This window comes from Haliotis rufescens, unplaced genomic scaffold (assembly GCF_023055435.1).
Source record: "Haliotis rufescens isolate VD_foot unplaced genomic scaffold, xgHalRufe1.0.p SCAF_8, whole genome shotgun sequence".
Classification (NCBI taxonomy): Eukaryota; Metazoa; Mollusca; class Gastropoda; order Lepetellida; family Haliotidae; genus Haliotis; species Haliotis rufescens.
The window spans coordinates 52,465,246-52,488,862 of NW_025964372.1; the positions used below are offsets into that span (position 1 = coordinate 52,465,246).

The window sequence follows — 23,617 nt, forward strand, 5'->3', positions numbered from 1 at the left end:
GAGGGGAGAGAAGATCTTACTGTTTTCTGTCGGATGTAATGTTCATCGCCACCGATTCGTAACGGATGTTTGTTTGTTTGTTTGCTTCTTTGTTTAGCGCCGCACGATGACATGCATAAACAAAGTCAGCGAGTCTGACCATCCGATCCCGTTAGTCGCCTCTTACGACAAGCATGGGTTGCTGAAGAACAATTCTAACCCGGATGTTCACAGGTTCGTAACGGATGTAAAACTATGTAAACATCTAATGCAAGAATATTTCCACTAATCACTGACTCTACTGATATGACGATATGCAGTATCACAATATGGTGACGAACATTACAACAAACTATATATACTCATTGGGTATCAGTAATTTTATCTGTGTATTCAAATTTCTGTTACCCACTAGCTTTTACACATGTGGGTATTTAAGTTAAATATTTAAAAACACTCTTCATCTAGTCCCTGCAAACTGGTGTCGTGTAGGTTGGAGAGCTTTACAGAACTCAAAAATACCACCATACTTCCACAAGAAAGTGTGATGGCAAATGATCATGATGTAACTGTCATCGTGGAGTTTGGCAAGGTGGTTGACGGAATGCCCGTTTATAATTTCAAAATAAGTTGCAGATTTGCTAATCGAATACGCAGGTTTACTTCACAATATTTTGATGATACACGTTTGATTTTTGTAGCGTATCTGTAATGTTCGTTGCGTATTTGATACCCTTGGATTTCATTTTACTGCGTATTTCTGCATTTCTGATGCGTATTTTACGCAGATACGCAGCTTATCTGGAGTTCTGTATACTTTCTGAATGGAACCAAGATTCCTACCTCGGAGAGCTCCCCACACGGATTGAGCGGCCATGACAGCTGATGACGTCACATTGAGGGTATCTAGGTAGGAAATTCTAAGGCATTAGTTGCGTTCGTCGACGCTTTGAGTGGTTGTAATATGGTTATTTGCATAGCATGTTATGTGGGAGGAGAGCCTGAAGTGATGCACGTCTTAGACGTGTTCTACTTAGGTGAAATCCACGAGCACGGTAGTAACAAGACGACTGTGCCAATCATGTTGGGTGAGTCCAGGTACCGAATATATGTGCCAAACTGTTATTAGGTTACTATATCTTGGTGGCATGTCACGGACCAGGTTCGAATCCCAATCTCAATAAAATAATATGTTAGTTCTCACTACCGCTTGACAAAGATCTGAGGTGTGGTGAAATGGGGTTTAAGGTCGCGTCCAAAATTATTGTACTTATATAACGACTTGATTGTGTAAGTGTGTGTGTGCATTGCTTGTACTAGTCCGGACTGATGCCGATTTATTGTGCTAGCACATTAATACCCCGCCAAGACACATTATACTGACTCCGATGCTATCAGTCCTTGTTTGAGTCCCTTAATGCCGAGCACCAGGCAGGGTAACAATAAGTATCATCTTTTATATAGTTAACGGCTTTTGATATGACGCGGATAGAACCCCGGACCCTCCGCTCTCCGGACGGACGCTCTACCACCAGACTACGGAGACGTTACAAAGATCTGAGAACATCCCATTAGAACGACCTTTCGCGAACTTTGACCGACTAATGAAATGACTAACAAGCAGGCAAAATTAGCCAATCGGAAAGCAGCTTTCTCGTCTTTTACGGCACTAGTTTCAAACTGGCAACATCCGTTCCAGTCTAAGCTTGAAAACTATGTTGACATTCTGGAATGTGTAAGATATGGTATATGCCATTACGGCAGTACTTCCCACGTGCTATGCAACGTCTCTTCCGTTGAAACGTTTATCCCACTGAAACGAGAGATGATTTTGACGGAACGATTTCTTCCAGGCCGTAACTGTCGTGTTAATCTTTTCGAGGATGCATGGTAAGAAAACACAATCCGACTGTCACTTTCCTGATCTGGCAAACGACGCTCTGATTGGTCGGATGAAAGGTCGTTCTGACCCGTAATAAGGTGTCCTCAGATCTTTGTTTGGCGGTATCGAGAAACATAATCTGATTACAATGATTAGACATGCCATGGTGACAATACCACCAGGACACACTGAATCATACAGGCTGTGTTACAAGTCACTTAACCTCGGGATACGAACCTGTATGTGACAGATACACACGTCATCACACGGCCAGTTGTATTTCAGTTGGAGAAACCTGGCGCGTGTCAATGACGAATACCGCTTTGGGGAGACCCAGCAGCATGGAATCATAGTCAGGCCAAATCTTGAACTAAATACAAACAAAATCTGACACTGACCTGCTGACAAGGACACAGATTTATCACACTCATTATCTGCCCGTTTATTTACAATGGCATTTGTAACTGGAGTAAACACTATCCGTATTCCACTTACAAGACTCATCCATCTCGAAACTGGGGTACCCGTCACATGCCGCGTCCTTGACATTCACCCTCAGACCTTCAAGGACATTTCTTGTAGGCTTACTTGATTTCCGGTCAAAGAAACTTAACTTCCGGTATCGCTGAAATGCCTGTGTCAAAATGTCACAGCTTTCAATGTTGGAAGTAAATGAAAACGAGGCTGGATCCAATGCCCATATATGGTCTGTTTGTGTCATGTGCGCAGGTAGCGGCCACGGACTACCAGGCTTTGCGCGTTGACCCTTGTAATAGAAGAAAATAGCATGACATTGTATAGATATAATAAAAGAACACATTAAAGATGGATCATCAGATTTCAAAATATGAAATTCGTAATCTCTTCCTGATGAAGAATTGTTATATCGATCAAATATTTCTCGTCAAGATTTCATGTCGACGCGTAAAATAGATACCCAAATGGTCAAGACGGCAACAAAACAGCGCGGTTCACATCCGTTATTGTATGAAATATTACCGGGTACCTATACACGTACAATCAAAACAGCGCGGTTCACATCCGTTAGTGTATGAAATATCGCCGGGTGCCTATGTACGTTCAAACAAAACAGCGCGGTTCACATCCGTTAGTGTATGAGATATCGCCGGCTGCCTATATACGTTCAAACAAAACAGCGCGGTTCACATCCGTTAGTGTATGAGATATCGCCGGGTGCCTATGTACGTTCAAACAAAACAGCGCGGTTCACATCCGTTAGTGTATGAAAGGGTACCTATATACGTTCAAACAAAACAGCGCGGTTCACATCCGTTAGTGTATGAAATATCGCCAGGTGCCTATATATGTTCAAACAAAATGTCAATCACTGGATTGTCTAGTTCAGACTCGATTATGTTTTGTTTGTTTGTTTGTTTGTTTGTTTGTTGTTTAACGCCGCACTCAGCAATATTCCAGCTTCATGACGGTACAGACCGCCGCCATACAGCTGGAATATTGCCGAGTGCGGCGCTAAACAAATAAACATTACACTAAAGAAATATTTTGAACATGTTGAAAAGCTATTAAAGAAACACAGAGAACATAGACATTCGATTGGATCCTCGACTTAAACATGGCGGATTGACCGTGCGTTGATAGGTGTGGTCCGCTCTATCTGTATCTAACGCTCCATCACCTGGGGTTGACACACTGTACACATTCGCCCATTAGCCCCAGAGACTCACAGCGCCACACAACAAACACTTGCAGACAGCAAGACTCATTTGTCACCCCAGATAATAACTTGATGCATAATGTGACACGTGGTCTTGACAACGTTGTCTCTGTGCCAAGTACAAGCTTAAAGGTAGCCATCGGTCGGCCATTTCACAGACGGCTTGAGTGAAGGTGTGTGACACAATCACAGGACACTATACACTGGCTATGCAATGAAGTGTGGTTTTCAGGTTTTATCAAGATGTGGACAGCCTGTGATATTAAATAAACGTTTGACATCCCCAAACAAGGTAAATCAATCTACAGAGGCCCGAGAGCACCAGTGTAGCTAGGCCACTCACATTAATCATCCTAGCGAACCCAGGGGGCGGTCGGGTAGCCTAGTGGTTAAAGCGTTCGGTCGTCAAGCCGAAGACCCGGGTTCGATTCCCGACATGGGTACAATGTGTGAAGCCCATTTCAATGTTGTCTCTGTGCCAACTACAAATGTTAACTTAAAGTAGCCATCGATCGGCCAGTTCACAAACAGCTTCAGTGAAGGTGTATAACAATCACAGGACACTATACACTGGCTAGCAATGAAGTGTGGTTTTCAGAGATAGGTTTAATCACGATGTCAGCCTGTGATATTACATATACTTGTGACATATTCAAACAACGTCGGGGGCGGTCGGGTAGCCTAGTGGTTAAAGCGTTCGCTCGTCACGCCGAAGACCCGGGTTCGATTCCCGACATGTGTACAATGTGTGAAGCCCATTTCTGGTGTCCCCCCGCCGTGATATTGCTGGATTATTGCTAAAAGCGGCGTAAAACCATACTCACTCACTCACTCAAACAACGTCAATCAGGCTCAGAGGCCCCAGGGCACCGGGGGAGATAGGCCAGTCACATTAATCATCACATCGTACCCTGGTCCACAACGGGGCTACTGCTGTGTACGTGTGTGTTATAACTACAGGTAGGGGGCTGTCCAGTACACTTAGGTAAAAAAGAAACTGTTTTCAATTTCCTGTTCTGTAAACCGTACAGATGAAATCGAACGCCTCACCTTTTTTGTTTATTTGTTTGGCGCTCAGCAATATCCCCGTATATACAAGTGTGTGTTTGTGTGTACATGCGTGCGTGCGTGTGACTGTGTCTGTGTGTTTGCGTGAGTGCGTGCGTGCGTGTGTGCGCGTGCGTGCGCACGTACGTGTGTCTGTGTGTGCGTGCGGGTCTGTTTGTGTGTTTGTGTCTGTCTGTGCGTGCGTGCGTGCGTGCGGGTCTGTTTGTGTGTGCGTGTCTGTGTGTGCGTGCGTGAGTGTGTCTCTGTGTACGTGCGAGCTTGTGTATCTGTGTCTGTGTCAGTGTGTGCTTGCGTGCGTGTGTCTGTCTCTGTGCCTGCGTGCCTGCGTGCGTGTGTCTCTATATCTGTCTGTGCGAGCGTGTGTGTATGTCGAAGGTTGAGGTCATCTTGAATTCAAGTTGAACTCTCCACATCTCCTCGAAACTATCCCGCAAGATAAAGCTTTAATGTGGTGATTCATGAACATTACTGTTTATTTAACAAGGGCAGGTATGTGGCAAAAAAAGCGTAAAAGCGTTTTGACTGCCAAAAAAGAGTACAGTTACTGGGTCAGTTAAGATACACTGACGGCAGGAAGAAACTGTACCATACAATATGTCAGGAGATATTCCAATGTAGCGTTGTAATCACAAAACAGCAGTGATACGCGATGATAACGCACTGGCCGCCACAACACAGGCTCCACGAGGGCAACAACAAGCTTATAGGGGAGTACTGTCAGTGTGCATTCACTATGAACACAATATGGCGGAGACTAAAGTCACACTGTATGATGGAATTGCAGTGATCACATGCAGTAGCGCGTCAAGTCAAGACACGCACGCTCGCACGCTCGCACGCACGCACGCACGTGTCGTTCGTCTGTTCGTTCATTCGTTGGACTTCTTGTTACGTCATTTGGTGCCATTCACCCCTCCCATCACCCCTCCCATCACCCCTCCCATCAGCCCTGTATCAAGTAAGATATGTTGGCGGAATGGCAGGGTCGTTCGAACCGACGTTATTACCCTGCAGAAAGTGACGGCGATACATTCTGACGTGGTCCCGCCTTCCAATGTTAAACCAGGATCTGTAGGCTCTGTTGTAGGAAGCGAGTGAGTGAGTGAGGTAACGTTGTGCTGTGAGATTAGCCTTCAACACAAACAGGTCCGTCCTTCCTGACCACATATCCCGGTCAAATCATAACGCTGCCACCACGCTCCTACTGGTGCTGTCTCCTGGATGCAACAACGAGACGTGCGTTCTTCCCGAATTGGATGCGTTTTGCTATCTTGTTTGGTTTAATAAAGTGTTTGTTAATGTATCCCGCTTTCATGAGATTCCTTCAGTTCTGCCTTGTAGTTGTAAAAGTGAATGACGTCTCGTGGTTTCTTTTATGAATGAAAAAAGTAGTTCCGGTATGGTGGAGGTCACGATTATCCAGTCCAAAAGAATAACACGAGATCAAACTTGAATTAAGAGTTGGAACCTTCTGTCATCATTTCCTGCTCTGCCGTCTTTGTGCATGGGCCTGCCCACCCGAGTCTTTGACGTCGATGTTATCGTATCAACGTGGAAAGGCCTAGGGACCCAAATACCATCGTGACGCAGTTATCTGGATACAGTGAACGGCTTCTTGGGCACGTGATGCTGATGACGTAACAGTCAAGCAGCGGTTCTTCAAGTGAGCAATACGCACATCTCGACCCTCGCTAGGTGTGGTGACACGTGGTCTGTCTGTTCTGGGTCTATCCACTGTCTGTCTACTGTCTGTCCACTGTCTGCCGGTATCGAGACAGCAACTTGGCGTTGTTGCACATGGGCAACCTAATTGTCTGGCGACAGTGTCATGTCCCCACTGCGGCGCAACAATAGACTTTCTCTCTGTTCTTCCGATACACGTGGCATTTTACTGTTGATTCCTGGACTCTTTGTTCAGTGACGGATTGTTGTTGTTTGTACCCATACGCGGCCTGTGATCATGCTGCACGTGCATATAATTTAAGCGAATGAAGTCATTTTACAGGAAATTCAGTGAACTACAGCAAGCTGAACTCGTGTCTGACGCATTTCTAAGGTTGCTCTTACATGATTTCGGAACATTATTTAATGTTCGAATCCAAATTCTAATAAATATGATTTTTGTTGAGTTGTAGTTGTTGTTGTTGTTGTTGTTGTTGGTGGTGGTGGTGTTTGTTTTTTTGGTTGTTTAACGTCGCACTCAGCAATATTCCAGCTACATGACGGCGATCTGTAAATGATTAAGGCTGGACCAGACAATCCAGTGATTGACATCATGAGCATCGATCCACGCAATTGGGATACGATGACATGCATCAACCAAGACAGCAAGTCTGACCACCCGATCCCGTTAGTTGCCTAGTACGACAAGCATGGGTTTGATAAAGACTTATTGTAACCCGGATCTTCATGCCTATTTGGTATAGTACATTTTGCTCGTCAGTGTCTATGGTATGTCTGCTGCTTGTAAAGAAACACTGAAACCGTTTATAAGTAAATTGAATGTACATATTTTCACATGGAACATCGTGAAAGTATAGTCAAGTATTATTTGCTTTTTTTTCCATCTCAGCATTGAATAAATCCATAATGTCAAACGGTTCCAAAAAAAAGTTATTACGCGCAAAGTAATAATGTCTCACCTGCAGAGGAAGTCTTGCTGCAATGTATGTCACGTGACCCTGCCCATACCACACCTGACATAACAGAATAATCGCCACAGGTAGACAACCGCCAGGTGAGAACACAGGTAGCTCCATGCTCCGGCTTTACGCGAGACCTCTATGTAAGTGTGGCGTGAGTTAGTTTATCAGTCCGTACATGTCTGTATATACTCTCGACGTCACATCCCCTGCCTGCCTTATCAAGAACAGAGCTGACGCCAGACTCGGAAGAAGGGGTATGACAAGACTGAACTCGGGTGGTGTTCGGGGTAGATGGGGTATGACAAGACTGAACTCGGGTGGTGTTCGGGGTAGATGGGGTATGACGAGACTGAACTCGGGTGGTGTTCGGGGTAGATGGGGTATGACGAGACTGAACTCGGGTGGTGTTAGGGGTAGATGGGGTATGACGAGACTGAACTCGGGTGGTGTTGGCGGTAGATGGGGTATGACGAGACTGAACTCGGGTGGTGTTGGGGGTAGATGGGGTATGACGAGACTGAACTCGGGTGGTGTTGGGGGTAGATGGGGTATGAAGAGACTGAACTCGGGTGGTGTAGGCGGTAGATGGGGTATGACGAGACTGAACTCGGGTGGTGTTGGGGGTAGATGGGGTATGACGAGACTGAACTCGGGTGGTGTTGGGGGTAGATGGGGTATGATGAGACTGAACTCGGGTGGTGTAGGTGGTAGATGGGGTATGACGAGACTGAACTCGGGTGGTGTTGGGGGTAGATTGGGTATGACGAGACTGAACTCGGGTGGTGTTGGGGGTAGATGGGGTGTGACGAGACCGAACTCGGGTGGTGTAGGTGGTAGATGGGGTATGACGAGACTGAACTCGGTAGGTGTTTGGGGTAGATAGGGTGTGACGAGACTGAACTCGGGTGGTGTTTGGGGTAGATAGGGTGTGACGAGACTGTACTCGGATGGTGTTGGGGGTAGATAGGGTGTGACGAGACTGTACTCGGGTGGTGTAGGCGGTAGATGGGGTGTGACGAGACTGAACTCGGATGGTGTTGGGGGTAGATAGGGTGTGACGAGAATGTACTCGGGTGGTGTAGGCGGTAGATAGGGTGTGAGGAGACTGTACTCGGGTGGTGTAGGCGGTAGATAGGGAGTGACGAGACTGAACTCGGGTGGTGTTGGCGGTAGATAGGGTATGACAAGACTGAACTTCCGTGGTGTTGGGGGTAGATGGGGTATGACGAGACTGAACTCGGGTGGTGTTGGCGGTAGATGGGGTGTGACGAGACTGAACTCGGGTGGTGTTGGGGGTAGATAGGGTATGACAAGACTGAACTTCTGTGGTGTTGGGGATAGATGGGGTATGACGAGACTGAACTCGGGTGGTGTTGGCGGTAGATGGGGTGTGACGAGACTGAACTCAGGTGGTGTTGGCGGTAGATGGGGTATGACGAGACTGAACTCGGGTGGTGTTGGCGGTAGATAGGGTATGACAAGACTGAACTCGGGTGGTGTAGGCGGTAGATGGGGTGTGACGAGACTGAACTCGGTTGGTGTTGGGGGTAGATGGGGTGTGACGAGAATGTACTCGGGTGGTGTAGGCGGTAGATGGGGTGTGACGAGACTGAACTCGGGTGGTGTTGGGGGTAGATGGGGTGTGACGAGACTGAACTCGGGTGGTGTAGGCGGTAGATGGGGTGTGACGAGAATGTACTCGGGTGGTGTAGGCGGTAGATGGGGTGTGACGAGACTGAACTCGGGTGGTGTTGGGGGTAGATGGGGTGTGACGAGACTGAACTCGGGTGGTGTAGGCGGTAGATGGGGTGTGACGAGAATGTACTCGGGTGGTGTAGGCGGTAGATGGGATGTGACGAGACTGAACTCGGGTGGTGTTGGGGGTAGATGGGGTGTGACGAGACTGTACTCGGGTGGTGTAGGCGGTAGATAGGGAGTGACGAGACTGAACTCGGGTGGTGTTGGCGGTAGATAGGGTATGACAAGACTGAACTTCGGTGGTGTAGGCGGTAGATAGGGTATGACGAGACTGAACTCGGGTGGTGTTGGCGGTAGATGGGGTGTGACGAGACTGAACTCGGGTGGTGTTGGCGGTAGATAGGGTGTGACGAGACTGAACTCGGGTGGTGTTGGCGGTAGATGGGGTGTGACGAGACTGAACTCGGGTGGTGTTGGCGGTAGATAGGGTGTGACGAGACTGAACTCGGGTGGTGTTGGCGGTAGATAGGGTGTGACGAGACTGAACTCAGGTGGTGTTGGGGGTAGATGGGGTGTGACGAGACTGAACTCGGGTGGTGTAGGGGTAGATAGGGTATGACAAGACTGAACTCGGGTGGTGTTGGCGGTAGGTAGGGTATGACGAGACTGAACTCGGGTGATGTAGGCGGTAAGTGAGTGTATGGCGAGATTGAACTCAGAAAAGACGTGGGGCCTTTAAAAGTCGGCGGCTCACCGGGTTGCGAACAAGTGCTGGACGCCAGGGTGTCAGTAGAGGACATACAGTAATGTTCTTTCAGCGCTGTGCCTTCCAGGGATACCTCCATTGATATTTAGATCTCATGGACATTCTGCAGAACCTCTCCGTACATGTGTGCCCCTTTCAAGCGTTCGTTTAGTCAGAAACACGCAGCAGATTCAAAATGTTTTCAGGAAAATAGCTAATTAATATAAAACATGACTTCACGTATGTATGAGTGAGTGAGTTAAGTTTTAACGTCACATCGGCAGTATTTCAGCCATATCGTGACGAGAGGTTATACATTAAAAATACATGTATTTAGATAAAATAAGCTGTCAACGTTGGACAGTACAATAACTAAAATATCACAGATTCGATTTAAAACTAGTTGAGAATATTTAAAAGCGAAAGTATTAGTCAACAACACAAGATAAAAATTGGCCAGAGATCGTCATTGTGAAGGGAGATCACCATACTGGGGACCATGGTTAAAATGACGAATATACTACGTTTAAAGACCTGGCATACATATAAATACTTCGAATGATGTTGAACTACCATACCCTTTTAGGGGGACAATTATTTTACGCTACTTCAACCCCCCTCGAGAGTACCGCCACTAACAATCTAAGCTAAAGATCACGTATGTTCACTTAGCTGTAGTCTCAAAGATGCGATGCTTCAGTAACAACACGTTTGGGAGTGTTTACTTCATCCGTATGTTTCAAGCTGAGATCACCGTACACAGATATTACGGAGATATTACGTGCGCTTCTAGGAATACGGATAACACAACGTTTTTCACAAAATGTGATCAAAGTTCTCTTTTCTTTAATGACGGCGTGGGTTTTAAGGTTGCTTATTTTCTCATGACGGATTGTGTCATTACCTGATAGTTTAACAATGTGTTACATGGCGGATTTGGCCATTACCTAATAGTTTAACAATGTGTTACATGACGGATTGTGTTATTACCTGATAGTTTAGCAATGTGTTACATGACGGATTGTGTTATTACCTGATAGTTTAGCAATGTGTTACATGAAGGATTGTGTTATTACCTGATAGTTTAACAATGTGTTACATGACGGATTGTGACATTATCTGATAGCTTAACAGTGTGTTACATGACAGATTTTGTCATTACCTGATAGTTTAATAATGTATTATAACGTCTACCGCAAGAGAAGACATTGTAGGTTGGTTCGTTATAACGTCTGTCGCTAAAGACATTGAGTATTGGTCGGTTACAGCTTAGTTGACGTGATCTGTCGCTCATGGAGTCTGATTGACTCTTTGGTGTTGCGGTATAAAACAACATTCAATTACTTCTACCGGTTAGTCATCTTTTGAAGTCGTTCACCAACACTCACTCATCTGTGCCAGATTTATATACGATGAAATATGACATCCGTGTTTTGATTAATGACCAAACCGAAATCACGTGTAAGGTATTCTCTTTCTCAGAAAGCGTTGATTCTAAAAGAGGCCCAGCAGCAGGCCGGGGCACCATCGCCATTTTACGTCACTTGAATCTGTTTCTGTTGCCTAGAGTTATCTCCCCTGGAATGAGATGCCTGATCCATCAATCGTGACTTCCTACACTCTTTAGTGTAACTTGACCTAGTTTTGTTATTCAACGGGCATTAAGAGTTTGAAACTTGTCGTAGTTCTTCTGACTTAGCTGGCTGATATAGCTGACACACATATTCATGAAATTCAGATCTTCCTGTATAGTTAATAACTCACCCATTTAGACAAACATTTAATCCCATTAAACATTTAAATATTAAGTTATCTTATATTAAATATATACATTTATCTACAAAATACAAAATAATATAAAATGGAGCCAAGAACAATGCTAAATTCCTGGAGCTGAATCAATCTAGAATTGTAAAATCTTTCCAGACTTGAGTTGGGGAACCGCGTCCGTGGTCTAGTGGTAGAGCGTCCGCCCGGGCGCAGGACGTTAAAAGATGGTATTTGTTGTTACCCTGTCTGGCACTCGGCATTAAGGGGCTAAATCAAGGACTGGTCGGCACGGAGTTAGTGTACTGTGTCTGAGTGGGGTATTCATGTTAAACTTCAGTATGGTATCTCAGTGGGCTAGTACTATGAATCGGCATTGGTCCGGACTATTACAAGCAGACACACACACGAGCGCGCACGCACGCACGGACGCGCGCGCACACCCACGCACACACGTGCATGCACTTCGCTATATAAGTACAATAATCTTGAACGAGACATTAAGCCCATTTCATCTCACTTCCGTTTTTAATTTATTCTCCGCCCGGGCTATGGCTCATGTCGGCCCGACATCACTGCTTTCACAAGGAGTGGCTTGGCGTTCTTCGAATATTATGCTGACACGCTGTGATATTCCGAAATACCAATTCAAAGTCATTCAGCGACTCCATAGTTTGAGTGAATGACAAAGTTTAGATCTGACCGATGTCCGACAGTTTGCATCCATTACTCCACGTGAGATTCCGGGATCAAACTTAAACGCGACTTAATGGATCGCGTGGTCGGGGTCGCTGACTTGGCTGATTACGCGTCATTGTAACCCAACGTCATGAATCGGTGCTCATGATATCAATCACTAGATCTTCTGATCCAGACTCGACTATTACAGGCGCCGTCGTACAGCTAGAATATCGCCGATTCATCTCCCCGCTGGAGGTGAGGTCCAGCTATTGAGGGGGAACGGTAATATCATCTTTTATCAGTTTCTGTAATTCCAGTTGTGATTTAAAACACATGCTCAATCGATGCCACACGCAATACAAAGAGAAGCTCGGATCTCCCATGAAATTACACGATTATAAATTGAGTGCTTCTTGTCAGAGCCGGGTATTATCAAGGGCTGTTGGCACTCTCACTGATAGTTTCCACTTCAACACAAACATTAAACATTCAACAAAAACATGGCTGCATTTCTTTTTGTTGAAATCAATCTGATGATTAACGAGCAACTAAATCCGTCAGTTTATTTGAAAGAAGGATAGCATCAAAGAAGTATATTGGGAAATGGATGTGTGCAGCTTTGAAACTGCAATATTTGACATTTCAAAGACCACCTGTCATTAAGGTACTTCGGGTGTCTCCGGTAGTTCACAGAGTTTCCACCATTCGTGACCAACTCGTGTTATTCCGGGACAAGCCGAATAGCTACTCGTGCCCCTCTCACGGCCATTTTTTTTGACCGGGTTCCGTCTTAGCGCAAACGGGCATACCTAAAACAATTGTCAACTCTTTGCGTGATGGTTCACATATATTTCCCCATGTATTATATATATTTCAGATGCAAGCTACAGCACAGCGGGACATGCGGAATTATACAGTATGATTGAACACATTTAACTGTGTCTTGGGTATATTTTTAGATGCAAGACATATATAAAATGACAAATTATTTCTGAGGGATTCTTTGACGAAGAACTTGAAATCATACGCGCATTCAGATTGGTTTGTCGTATTTTCGCACATAACATTCATCGATAGGGGGACGAGTCTACTTGCAGGTTACGGAAATGGGCGAGTTGTGACGAATGAGTTTCCACTACATTCTTGACCAACTCGTGTTATTCCGGGACAAGCCGAATAGCCTTCTTGCAGGTTACGGAAAGGGGCGAGTGGTGACGAATGTTTCCACGATTCATTGTCACGTGATATCAATAGGGCAGATATCCGTTTCTGCAACTGTCCTCCTCGGTTGTTATAACGGGGTTGCTGCAGCAATGAACACAGTCAACGTAGTCGTAGTACGGTCGACGTGTGTGTTGAAGATGATGACGATGAAACTGACAGCACAGATGATGTAGTAGTGGTCAGGGTCGCTGACTAGGTTGATTGCAGGTCATTGTACCCCGACGGCGTGAATCGATGCTCATGATATCAATCATCAACACAGTCAACGTAGTCGTAGTGCCGTTGGCGTGGGTGTTGATGATGATGACGATGAAGTTGATAGCACATATGACGCAGCAGCAACTGAATAGGGTTTAACGCTGCATTTCAGGTCTACTCACGTCAGTCACCTTGATGTTGTGGCGGTAGGGTAGCCTAGTGGTTAAAGCGTTCGTTCATCATGCGGAAGACCCGGGTTCGATTCCCCACATGGGTACAATGTGTGAATCCCATTTCTGGTGTCCCCCGCCGTGATATTGCTGGAATATTGCTACAAGCGGTGTAAAACCATACTTACTCACTCACCTTGATGTTGAAGAAAGCGATGCAGGTCCTAGAATCATATTCACCACATTGGTTAGTCTGCCTCCTAACCCTAGAGGATAAATTTAAAAGGGAGTCCAACTCAAGTCTAGATTGATATGGCAAGTCTAGATTGCCTCGATTCTAGACTGAATTTAAGGATTGTTCTGGGCTCCTTTTGCTTTGTATTTATATATTTAGTAGATATAGATTTTATAAGAGAACTTTATTTCTTGGACTCACATTGGTGAAAACAATCAGCACTGTTGACAGAGGCGTTAAACCCCGCCTACAGCTGCCAGTCACGCGTGTCCCTTGCATCCCGCGTTATAGTCAAGTACGCTGCGTGGTCATGTTCTTTAACTGTTAGTTTGTTTGTTTGTTTATTGTTTAACGCCGCACTCAGCAATTGCATTATTCCAGCTGTATGACAGCGGTCTGTAAATAATCGAGTCTGGACCAGACAATCCAGTGATTGATATCATGAGCATCCACATGACTGGGATACGATGACATGCATCAACCAAGTCACCGAGCCTAATCACCTGAGGCTGGCCACCCGTTGGTCGCCTCTTACAACAAGCAGGGGCCCAGTCGCCTAAGGCGACACAGTCTCTGTGCAGAGTTGCGTCCCTTAGGCACGACAGAAATCTATGATTGTGGGTTCGAATCCCGGTTCACCCCAATTATGTTTCTAGGTTTGTCAGCACCATACCCGTGCTCGTGGGTTTCACCAAAGTGGTAAACGTCTGTGACCTGCATCACATTAAGCTGACATGCCGTGATATAACTGGAATACTGTTCAAAGCGGCGTTAAACATAACTCACTCCTTTTTAGGTTTCATTGCTGCACCCTGTCTTAGTATTACAAGAACCCGTGTTCCGTTTCTTAGTATTATAAGTACTGATATTCCGTGTATTAGTATTACTAGCTCCAATTGCGTGGATCGACGCTCATATCAATCACTGAATCGTCTGGTCCAGACTCGATTATTTACAGACCGCCGTCATTTAGCTGGAATATTGGTGAGTGCGCCGTTATTATAATATTCTGTGTATTAGTACTACGTAAACTGGTGAGTATTTCATGTCTGGTGATTATGCTGTGAGATATTTCCACAAACGCTTAACTCCTGTTTAGAATTGGCAGGAACCTGTGCTGGGCGTAAGTGAGTGAGTGGATTGTATTTTACGCCGCTTTTAGCACTATTCCAGCAATAACACGGTGGGGGGACACAAGAAATGTGTTTCACACATTGTACCCATGTTGCGAATCGAACCCGGGTCTTCGACGTGACGAGCGAACACTTTAACCACTGGGCTACCCCCACCGCACCTGCTGGTCGTAAGACACATTAATGGAACAGGGTGTTCATAGTCGTTGATTGCGTGTCATTGTGCTCCTGCGACGCAGATTGTTACAAAAAATATCAATCACTGGTTTGTCTGGTCTATGCTCGATGTGTACATTGTACATTGCCGCGATATAACTTTAAAAATCGCTTGTTGCGGCGTGTAACAACAATCATTCACTCGCTCTTTCTTATTAAAAACAAACCGAAAATCGAACTTTGAAGTGTTAGTTTTTCGAAAGCGTATGATCCAGAATTATTTCTTGCAGATACGGCATTAGCCTTGTTACACGGGACCATAGAAAACTTACGTCAGTTGTTTGACGTTACCGTGACAAAAAATCAGAATACACAAACGCCATGACGTAACAGAAGCTAAAAAATACACCCGTTTGTGCCAATCAGAAGCCGTAATGTCTGCCACAGCCAATCAGATGGGGTTTTCTCCTAATAAAAAAAGGTAAAATGCTGTCTAAAACATTACGTCTCATAAGTGATATATTGGGGTACATTCTATCTCGTTATACCGCGCTAACGGGCATCGAAGGTAGATTGTATGCGGGTTCCAGATACAGTTTGCGACGAATTCCACAGTCTTGGAGGAAAACAAAGCATTATTCAATCTAAGTTGTGTTTCGCACGCAACCGCATCACGGCGACAATTGGCGAACATTGATCTTGGGCTGAGCGCGTGCTCGTCACGCGAGTCTGTCAATTGATAAACTGTGTTATCTTCGCTCACACAGTCGGGTGCTCAATACGCCATGTTGACTTTCCATTTTTGATGATGCCACAGCAATTTCGCTTATTTAAAAAAATGTAAATGGCTCCGCAATGAGTTTCCTCCGTTAGCCTGCTCCAGGGCACGGGGAAGAGATCTGCTGTGGAGACGATGTTAAAGAACATACTCATTTTTCGCCATATTTGTATAGCACATGGACTCCTAACAGATTGGTAACATTCTGGCTTATATAGAAATCGTTCAGCTCTTCGCTGTGATTTATCGACATTCTACAGAGCATAAAGATGGTTCTATACATCCACGGAGGGGAAAATCGTACATAAAAGCCCTAATTGAAGCGAAGCTTTATAAAAAATTCAGCAATCAATAACAGGGGCTAGACCGGTAGCAGCTTCATCGTCCTCCCATCTAGATATTCATACGATGGGACTCTTAAACTTCACAAGTACATGTGGTCTTTTTGTCGACTTTACAATCACGTTTCATACCACCGTTGACTGCATAACGAAATGCTTCAGCAACCCATGCTTGCCGTAAAAGGCAACTATACTTGTCGTAAGAGGCGACTAACGGGATCGGGTGATCAGACTCGCTGACTTGGTTGATGCATGTCATCGTAACCAATTGCGTGGATCGATGCTCATGATGTCAATCACTGGATTATCTGGTCCAGACTCGAATATTTACAGACCACCGTCATATGGTTGGAATATTGATGAGTACGGCGTTAAACAAAAAATAAATCATAACGTAATGGTTTAATACGTCCGAATACATGTCGCTGACCACAAGTAAATCCAGTCAAGTCGATCCAGTTACACGGGTACACATCCAGGGACCCAGTCGGTGTACTAAAATCAGTATATTCAAGAAAACAGTTTGCCATAAAAACATTAAAACAAAGTCAAGATAGAATATAAATGAATTACAGTTTTGGTTTGTTTGAATCTGTTGTCTGCAGAAGTTTAATGATACTTAAGCCATGGGGGTGGTATCACAATCTACACCGACTATTTAGATGTACAATGTGATGTACAATGTAATGAAACGTATATCTTTCTTGTAAAAGATTAGACACAACTATCGAATGGGATAACATTGTACTATATGCACGTGAACCGTGTTACCGGTATCAATCGATCGACCGTTCGTTCGTGAGTGAGTTAGTTATGCCGAGAACACGACCATCCATATTACGTACATAGAAAACGTGAGTGCACATTTGATAAACCGATTTATTCAGTTAATCTAAAAGGTTTCACGCTGTGACTGATACATTCGTACTATGTCAAAGGTTGGTACAGTTTTCCCTCAGTCAAATGCCAATCAGTGGATGATAAAACACATCTTCAATGACAGCAGTAAAAGCATCATTACTTGAATCTGATCACCCATTGCAACATCGTCGACAACGATCAAACTCGGTCGACGGGCTAGCCTAATAGATGAGATATTTATTCCACAGTTTGAAAACATCCTTTCAACAAAATGCATTAACACGGCGTTAATAGGTGCTTTTGATCTGTCAAATTATTAATAGTTATTCCAGTAATTCTTATTTCCATAATCGAATGTTTTCTCCCAAAGTAAATTGAGTACAACACGTCAAATCGTTTACCGACAGCTTTTGTTGGTTTCAATAAGATTTCACAGACAACATGAATAACACAAAAAAACGATAATAGCAGCTGAGCGGCGTGTCGACACACGTTAGCTGTGGCCGCACCAGGGGATGGCACTGGAAGGAATCGGTAACAGGCGAGAAATACAATTGAGAACATCAAAGGGAAACTCACAGAGCCGCCACGTGGCGAGGCCGTGGTCACGTGGGGAGTATGTAAGATATGTCCTATGTAGGAGGTCGCTAAGGTAAATAGTTCGTGTGATTCTCGTCACGAAGAAAGGTCGGGTGGTGGAGAGGGGGAGAAAGAGGGGTGGGGTGGTGGTGGCTGGGGTGCACCTCACTTCAAGTGAACAAAAAAACCAAGGGAAATTGACAATAATCTCGTGTCAGCTAATTCTCTCACAGCTCACTGACAAGGAACGTCGAGGGGGCGTCAAATAACGTGTGTACCAGCTGAAAGTTTGTTTGTTGTTTAACGCCGCACTCACTAATATTCCAGCGATATGACGGCGTTTGTAAATAATCGAGTGTGGACCAGACAATCCAGTGATTGACATCATGAGCATCGATTCCCGCGATTGGGATACGATGACAAGCATCAACCAAGTCAGCGAGCCTGACCACCCGGTCCCGTTAGTCGCCTCTTACCACAAGCATAGTCGCCTTTTACGGCAAGAATATAGGTTGCTGAGGACCTATTCTAACCCACCGGGTCGGCTGGGCTGGTACTGTATATATAGGCAGGTTGTTTTTTTAACTTCTTATCCTCTTTTAATTTTAATTTTCAATTGCGTAAGTCTTCAATACCATGCACCGTCATCAGTGTAGTGAGTGAGTGAGTGAGTTGGGTTTAACGCCGCTTTTAACAGCATTACAGTTACATCACGGCGTGTCAGCCTTACGTGGGAGGAAAGACCAAAGTGATGCAGGTCTCAGACGTTTACCACTTTGGTGAAACCCGCGATCACAGGTATGGTGCTGACAAACCCAGAAAGATAATCGGGGCAAACCGGGATTCGAACCTCAATCATTGGTTTCTGGCGTGCCCAAAGGACGCAACTCTGCACAGCGAACTGTGGCGCCTTCGACGATTAAGACCCCATCCCCCACCCCGTCATCATTGGAAGTTAATTACCGTTTGACACCTTCTAAACAATGAACGACGTCATTTTGTATTAATATTAACAATATGAACAATATCTTGGTTTTGACTGCCCAGTCAGTGTTGAGAATCGTTAAGCCTCGTCAACACGAGGTTCTGAGAGTTGACCACAGACCTGGTGGCCATCTGCCCTGAACCGTAATTATCTGTCCCAGTGGTCTAAAACGGGGTGCAGAGTTGTGTCCCTTAGTAGTAAAAGGATCCGATGATCGTGAGTGCGGACATTACGCTAACAATCACATTTCATTAAAAATCTAACTGAAATGTCCAGTATCAATGAGGCCATCTGCATGCGAGTCAATATAGTTGTACGCCATTTTTAGCAATACTCCGCAATATCACGGCAGTGGACACCAGAAATGCATGGGCTTCACACATTGTACACATGTGGAGAATCGAACCCTGGCCTTTGGCGTCACGAGTGAACGCTTTAACCACTAGGCCACCCCAGATCGACATGTAGTTGCCACTGTGTATTATGTACAGGAGAATTACGTTGTTTATTTTCATGTTAATTGCTATTCTGCGTCAACAGATTTAACGGGTGAAGATCCGGGTTAGAATAGGTCTTCAACATCCCATGCTTGTCATAAAAGGCGACAAACGGGATCGGGTGGTCAGGCTCACTGACTTGGTTGATGCATGATAGTATCCGAATTGCGTATATCGATGTTCATGATGCTAATCACTGGATTGTTTGGTCCGGACACGATTATTTACAGACCGCCGTTGAAAAGCTGGAATATTGCTGAGTGCGGCGTCAAACAACAAACAAACAAACAAAATAAACAACAGATTAAAGAACACAGTACAAAGAATCCCAGATTGTCCTTGCTACTGATTCTTATATGGTCAGCACCATGCCGGTGTGGTCGGCTGCCACGATGTGGTAAATGTCTTAGACGTTGGTTTCCATGGGAGTCCCTCCCACGCCGTGACGTAACTGTAACACTGCTCACGGCGATGTTCAACTCTCTGTTAAATACTCAACATTGTGTCCTCACGGTCACCATTTCTCAGTTCCAAACGAGCATGGGTACTCGGGGTCAATACTTGTTCCAAGTAGCCATGTTCAGGGCGCTTGACTCGAGTACAAACGTGGCGGACTTCGGCTGTACGGTGAGTGAGTATGGTTTTACGCCGCTTTAGGCAATATACCAGCAATATCAGGGCGGGGTACAACAGAAAATAGGCTTCACACATTTTTCGCACCTCGGGAATCAAACCCGGTTCTTCGGCGTGACGAACGAACGCTTTAACCATTAGGCTACCCGACCTCCCCTCCAACATCTGAATAGTAAGAACTTTCGGAAACGCCATTTTTAGAGTGATTTAGTGTGTATGGTTTTACGCCGCTTTTAGCAATATTCCAGCAATATCATGGCGGGGACACCAGAAATGGGCTTCACACATATTGCCCAAGTAGGGAATCGAACCCGGGTTTTCGGCGTGACGAGCGAAAGTTTTAACAACTAGGCTTCCCCTCCCCCCATTTTTGAAGTAAAGATACGCAGAGGCAAAGATTCAAAGAAACTTACTTTATTTATAGTGACAGGCGATATCACATGGTGAATATAACAAATTTGCCCACATGTCTAAGGCTATTCAGTATCAACCAAACGATCGACATGACTGACATGTATTGTCATGAGTAGAGGTCGTGAATTTCACAGGGGCATCAAGCGGGCTTGCTAAGAGGCAAGAAGAAAGACTTTCATTACAGATCGAATTTGTTTTGCATTTAATGTGAATCCCGACGCGTCTAAAAGTGTACATTGCACACAAAATACGCCATCACTTAAATTTAACCCATCAGAATTTCTATAGGGTATGCATCGACGAAACATCATTACGTTGTTAGACTGGGCTGTCGCGGTTCTATTCAACCGCGATGTTGCCTCTGGTGATTTTGTGTTGATTATGTGCAGTAATTAGCACGGAGGTCGAGTCTGTGTCGACTGCGCGATGCATGCACATCGCTCTAAAATATCCCATTGTTATGATTATATGGCCCCTAATGGATGATAACCCGTTTGTTAGCGAGCTGTACCAGTAAGTATGCTAGTCCCTAGACAACATATACTCGGTGTAAAGAGATTAGTCGCTTTCAAAGACTTAGTACAGGATTGAGTAATGAAGGCAAATCGTCTAGTGCCAGAAATAGCTAGAAAGGCATGAGTCGGGTCCGCTTGCGGCAAGTCGTCGGTCTCTCTTATTGATGGGAGCATCCCTCCGCTCTGAATCACTACGAACACATTCAATATTCACTGGAGCTCGCCTCGTCGAACCGGCTACACATCAAACCATAGCGCACCGCGCGCATTTCAGTGTCAAACGTACTGTCTTGTCACGGTGGAACCGCGGAAGTCTTCAAAGTCGGCACCCGCTGCCTGAGAAGACCAATCAAAGCTCGTGGTTGTCTATTTGGTGCGAAAGTGCACGCGCCGTCATGGAGGTCAGGGGTTAAAAAATCACGTGACTGCTGGGGTACGGAAGTGTTTGAATGGTGGTGGAACGAAGATTTGCAAACTTTCGATGTTATGTGCAGACTGGGTGTCTGGTCCTGGGTTAATTACAATCATTGATCGCTCGTGCACTAGAAATGGCTTTGATTGACGAGTAATTTCCGTGGTTCGTTGCGGAGGATTAGTTCTAACGGCAGTGAGTGGAAAGGTAGCTATCGGCGACCCTCGTGTGAGTGAGAAGTTTTTATCGTGATCAAAGTGAGTTAGTGCTAGGCTTCCCCGTCTGCCTCCAAAGTAGAAGATCTGCTACACATGCCGTGAAACACGGCGCTCCCTGCACGTGAGGGGGTTAGCAGCTCGTGGCGCGGGGGAGATACCGTCTGCCTAGTCGCTGGATAACATGCCGACTTGAGGGTAGCGAGAAGTTGTGGCAATTCGAATTTCGCAATCAAGGTTTCAAGTTTCGCACGGAAAGGAAGATTTGCTTCAGACTTCTCTGAGAATGTGTGATGGTTCCTTGTGTGACGTGTATGTTTGGACCTAGCGCCAGCACGACACACGAGCCACGAGTACGGGGGGAGAGGGGGACTTTTGACAGCTCGTTCTTTGACAGTTGGGAGACTGTGTTTACAATACAATGCCATCGAAAAAGCAATACGATTTAGTCTCCGACGACGGGTACGACAGTCGGATCCCCCTCCACAACGACGATGCTTTTGAGCACGGGATTCCTTTCTCCGCCAAGGTGAGTTGCATTGTATTGTATTACATGTTTGGCACAGAACACCATGTTTATTGCGAATCCCGAACGGGAATTCCAGGCTGCCTGGGGACCATCTCAAAACTCGCTCGCTGTTTATTGCCGACAGCTGCCGAGATGATTATAACGTTGTGTAAGTTATGTTTGACGTTTCTCAGCCGGAGCGGGCTTACATGGGATTCTATGGGATTCTGTGCTTGTTTTGTGTACTCGGGGAGAACCTGTGGACAGATCTAGTTTGTGAACATAGCGAAACATCCTTCCTGACGACAGTGTGAAATGTATTTTATTAGGAACTATATGTACTGGTATATGTTTTCGAAACAAATACTTTGATCTGTAGAATGTTCAAATGTTCATTGTGGAAAAAACTCTTTTATACCCTAACATCCAGGGCCCTTTTGATACAACAGTGATTTTACCAGGTATCAAATGACAAGTTTGATACAATATTACCTGGTATGCTATGAATGGTATGATATATTACCACTATCCAATGACCAGGATGATACAATGATATTACCCATTATCCAATGATGGTATGACACAACATTGATATTATCTAGTATTCAGTGATTATGTGATACAACAAAGGTATCACCTGGTATTGAATAACAGTTGTCATTGTTTCTATTGTCCCCCATTCAGTCATGCTTGACAACGGTATAAGGATCTATACCGAAACGTCGCTTTTTACAGTATTAAAGAAGTTGTTATCCATAAAATTGTGTCTACCTTATTATTTCTAAAGTATCAGTATTCCCAGAAAATGTGATACCCGGAATATGGTAAGGAATAATGGAATGGCTCCGTACTAAATTATTATGATTTCAAGTTTCAAAGCAGATAAATGAAAGTTGTCACATGTTTGAAATGTAATGAAGTCTTTAGATGTATTGGAATACAACCAGGTGGTTTAGTCTGCTTGCCTCCCTGGGTAGGGTGGGAAAGGGGGGGGGGGGGGAAAGGGGGGGGGGGGGGGGGGCGTCTGCTTGACCCCCTTGGGGAAGGGTCTGCATGACCCCTGGACAGACAGACTTGATGAGTGTGTTACTGAGATAAACTCCGCTGTTGTGTCAACGAGTTAACATGTGAACAGGTTATCAAGTGTTGAGCAATCGGCCATATCGCGCTGTCTGACAGCAACACCAGACCAGCGCCCACTACAGCGTGTCTAGCTGCTCTTATAATGTCTCCGGAGAAAATACAAACAACTTATACAATCTTCATGTTTGAACAACATTGACAGCTGATGATCTTCGTGTGTGAATGTCACAGGGTGTTTTTTGTTGGAGTTAGAGCTCGAGGTGCACTACATTACCGGTATACATTGTATCACAACTTAAAGTACTAATGAATATGTATTACAATACTTTTGGAAACTACTGATATATAGTTTTTTTTAAATCATGCATTTTTTCAGATAATTTTCATGTTGTTGGCAACGTTTACATCACTGCTAAGTCTCCCGCCAGAGGGCAAATCTAATATATAAACATGTGGACATGTTAATCTTTTTAAAGAAAATCTGAAATGAACATTTTTGACTTTACATTTTATTGTTGG

General features: G+C 44.9%; 3 protein-coding genes across 3 annotated transcripts in view; 1 reads left to right on the forward strand and 2 right to left on the reverse strand.

Moving 5' to 3' along the window:
* LOC124145608 (beta-hexosaminidase subunit beta-like) overlaps positions 1-7,461 on the reverse strand; it is a 26,008-nt gene extending 18,547 nt beyond the window's left edge. The window contains exons 1-3 of the mRNA XM_046515443.2: positions 7,268-7,461; positions 2,357-2,627; positions 823-885 (exon numbers count right to left, since the gene is read on the reverse strand). Coding sequence (XP_046371399.1) covers positions 823-885; positions 2,357-2,627; positions 7,268-7,384 — 451 coding nt within the window. The 5' untranslated portion in view covers positions 7,385-7,461. The remainder of the gene's footprint in view (positions 1-822; positions 886-2,356; positions 2,628-7,267) is intronic.
* Positions 7,427-10,657, reverse strand: LOC124145571 (extensin-like). Its single transcript, XM_048389871.1, has 2 exons — positions 10,641-10,657; positions 7,427-9,701 (listed from the first exon to the last, which is right to left on the reverse strand). The coding sequence occupies exons 1-2, from the start codon at positions 10,655-10,657 to the stop codon at positions 7,427-7,429; spliced, it is 2,292 nt and encodes a 763-aa protein (XP_048245828.1).
* A 10,336-nt stretch (positions 10,658-20,993) lies between these two features.
* Positions 20,994-23,617, forward strand: part of LOC124145607 (carboxyl-terminal PDZ ligand of neuronal nitric oxide synthase protein-like) — a 220,329-nt gene continuing 217,705 nt past the window's right edge. The window contains exon 1 of the mRNA XM_048389687.1: positions 20,994-22,036. Coding sequence (XP_048245644.1) covers positions 21,929-22,036 — 108 coding nt within the window. The 5' untranslated portion in view covers positions 20,994-21,928. The remainder of the gene's footprint in view (positions 22,037-23,617) is intronic.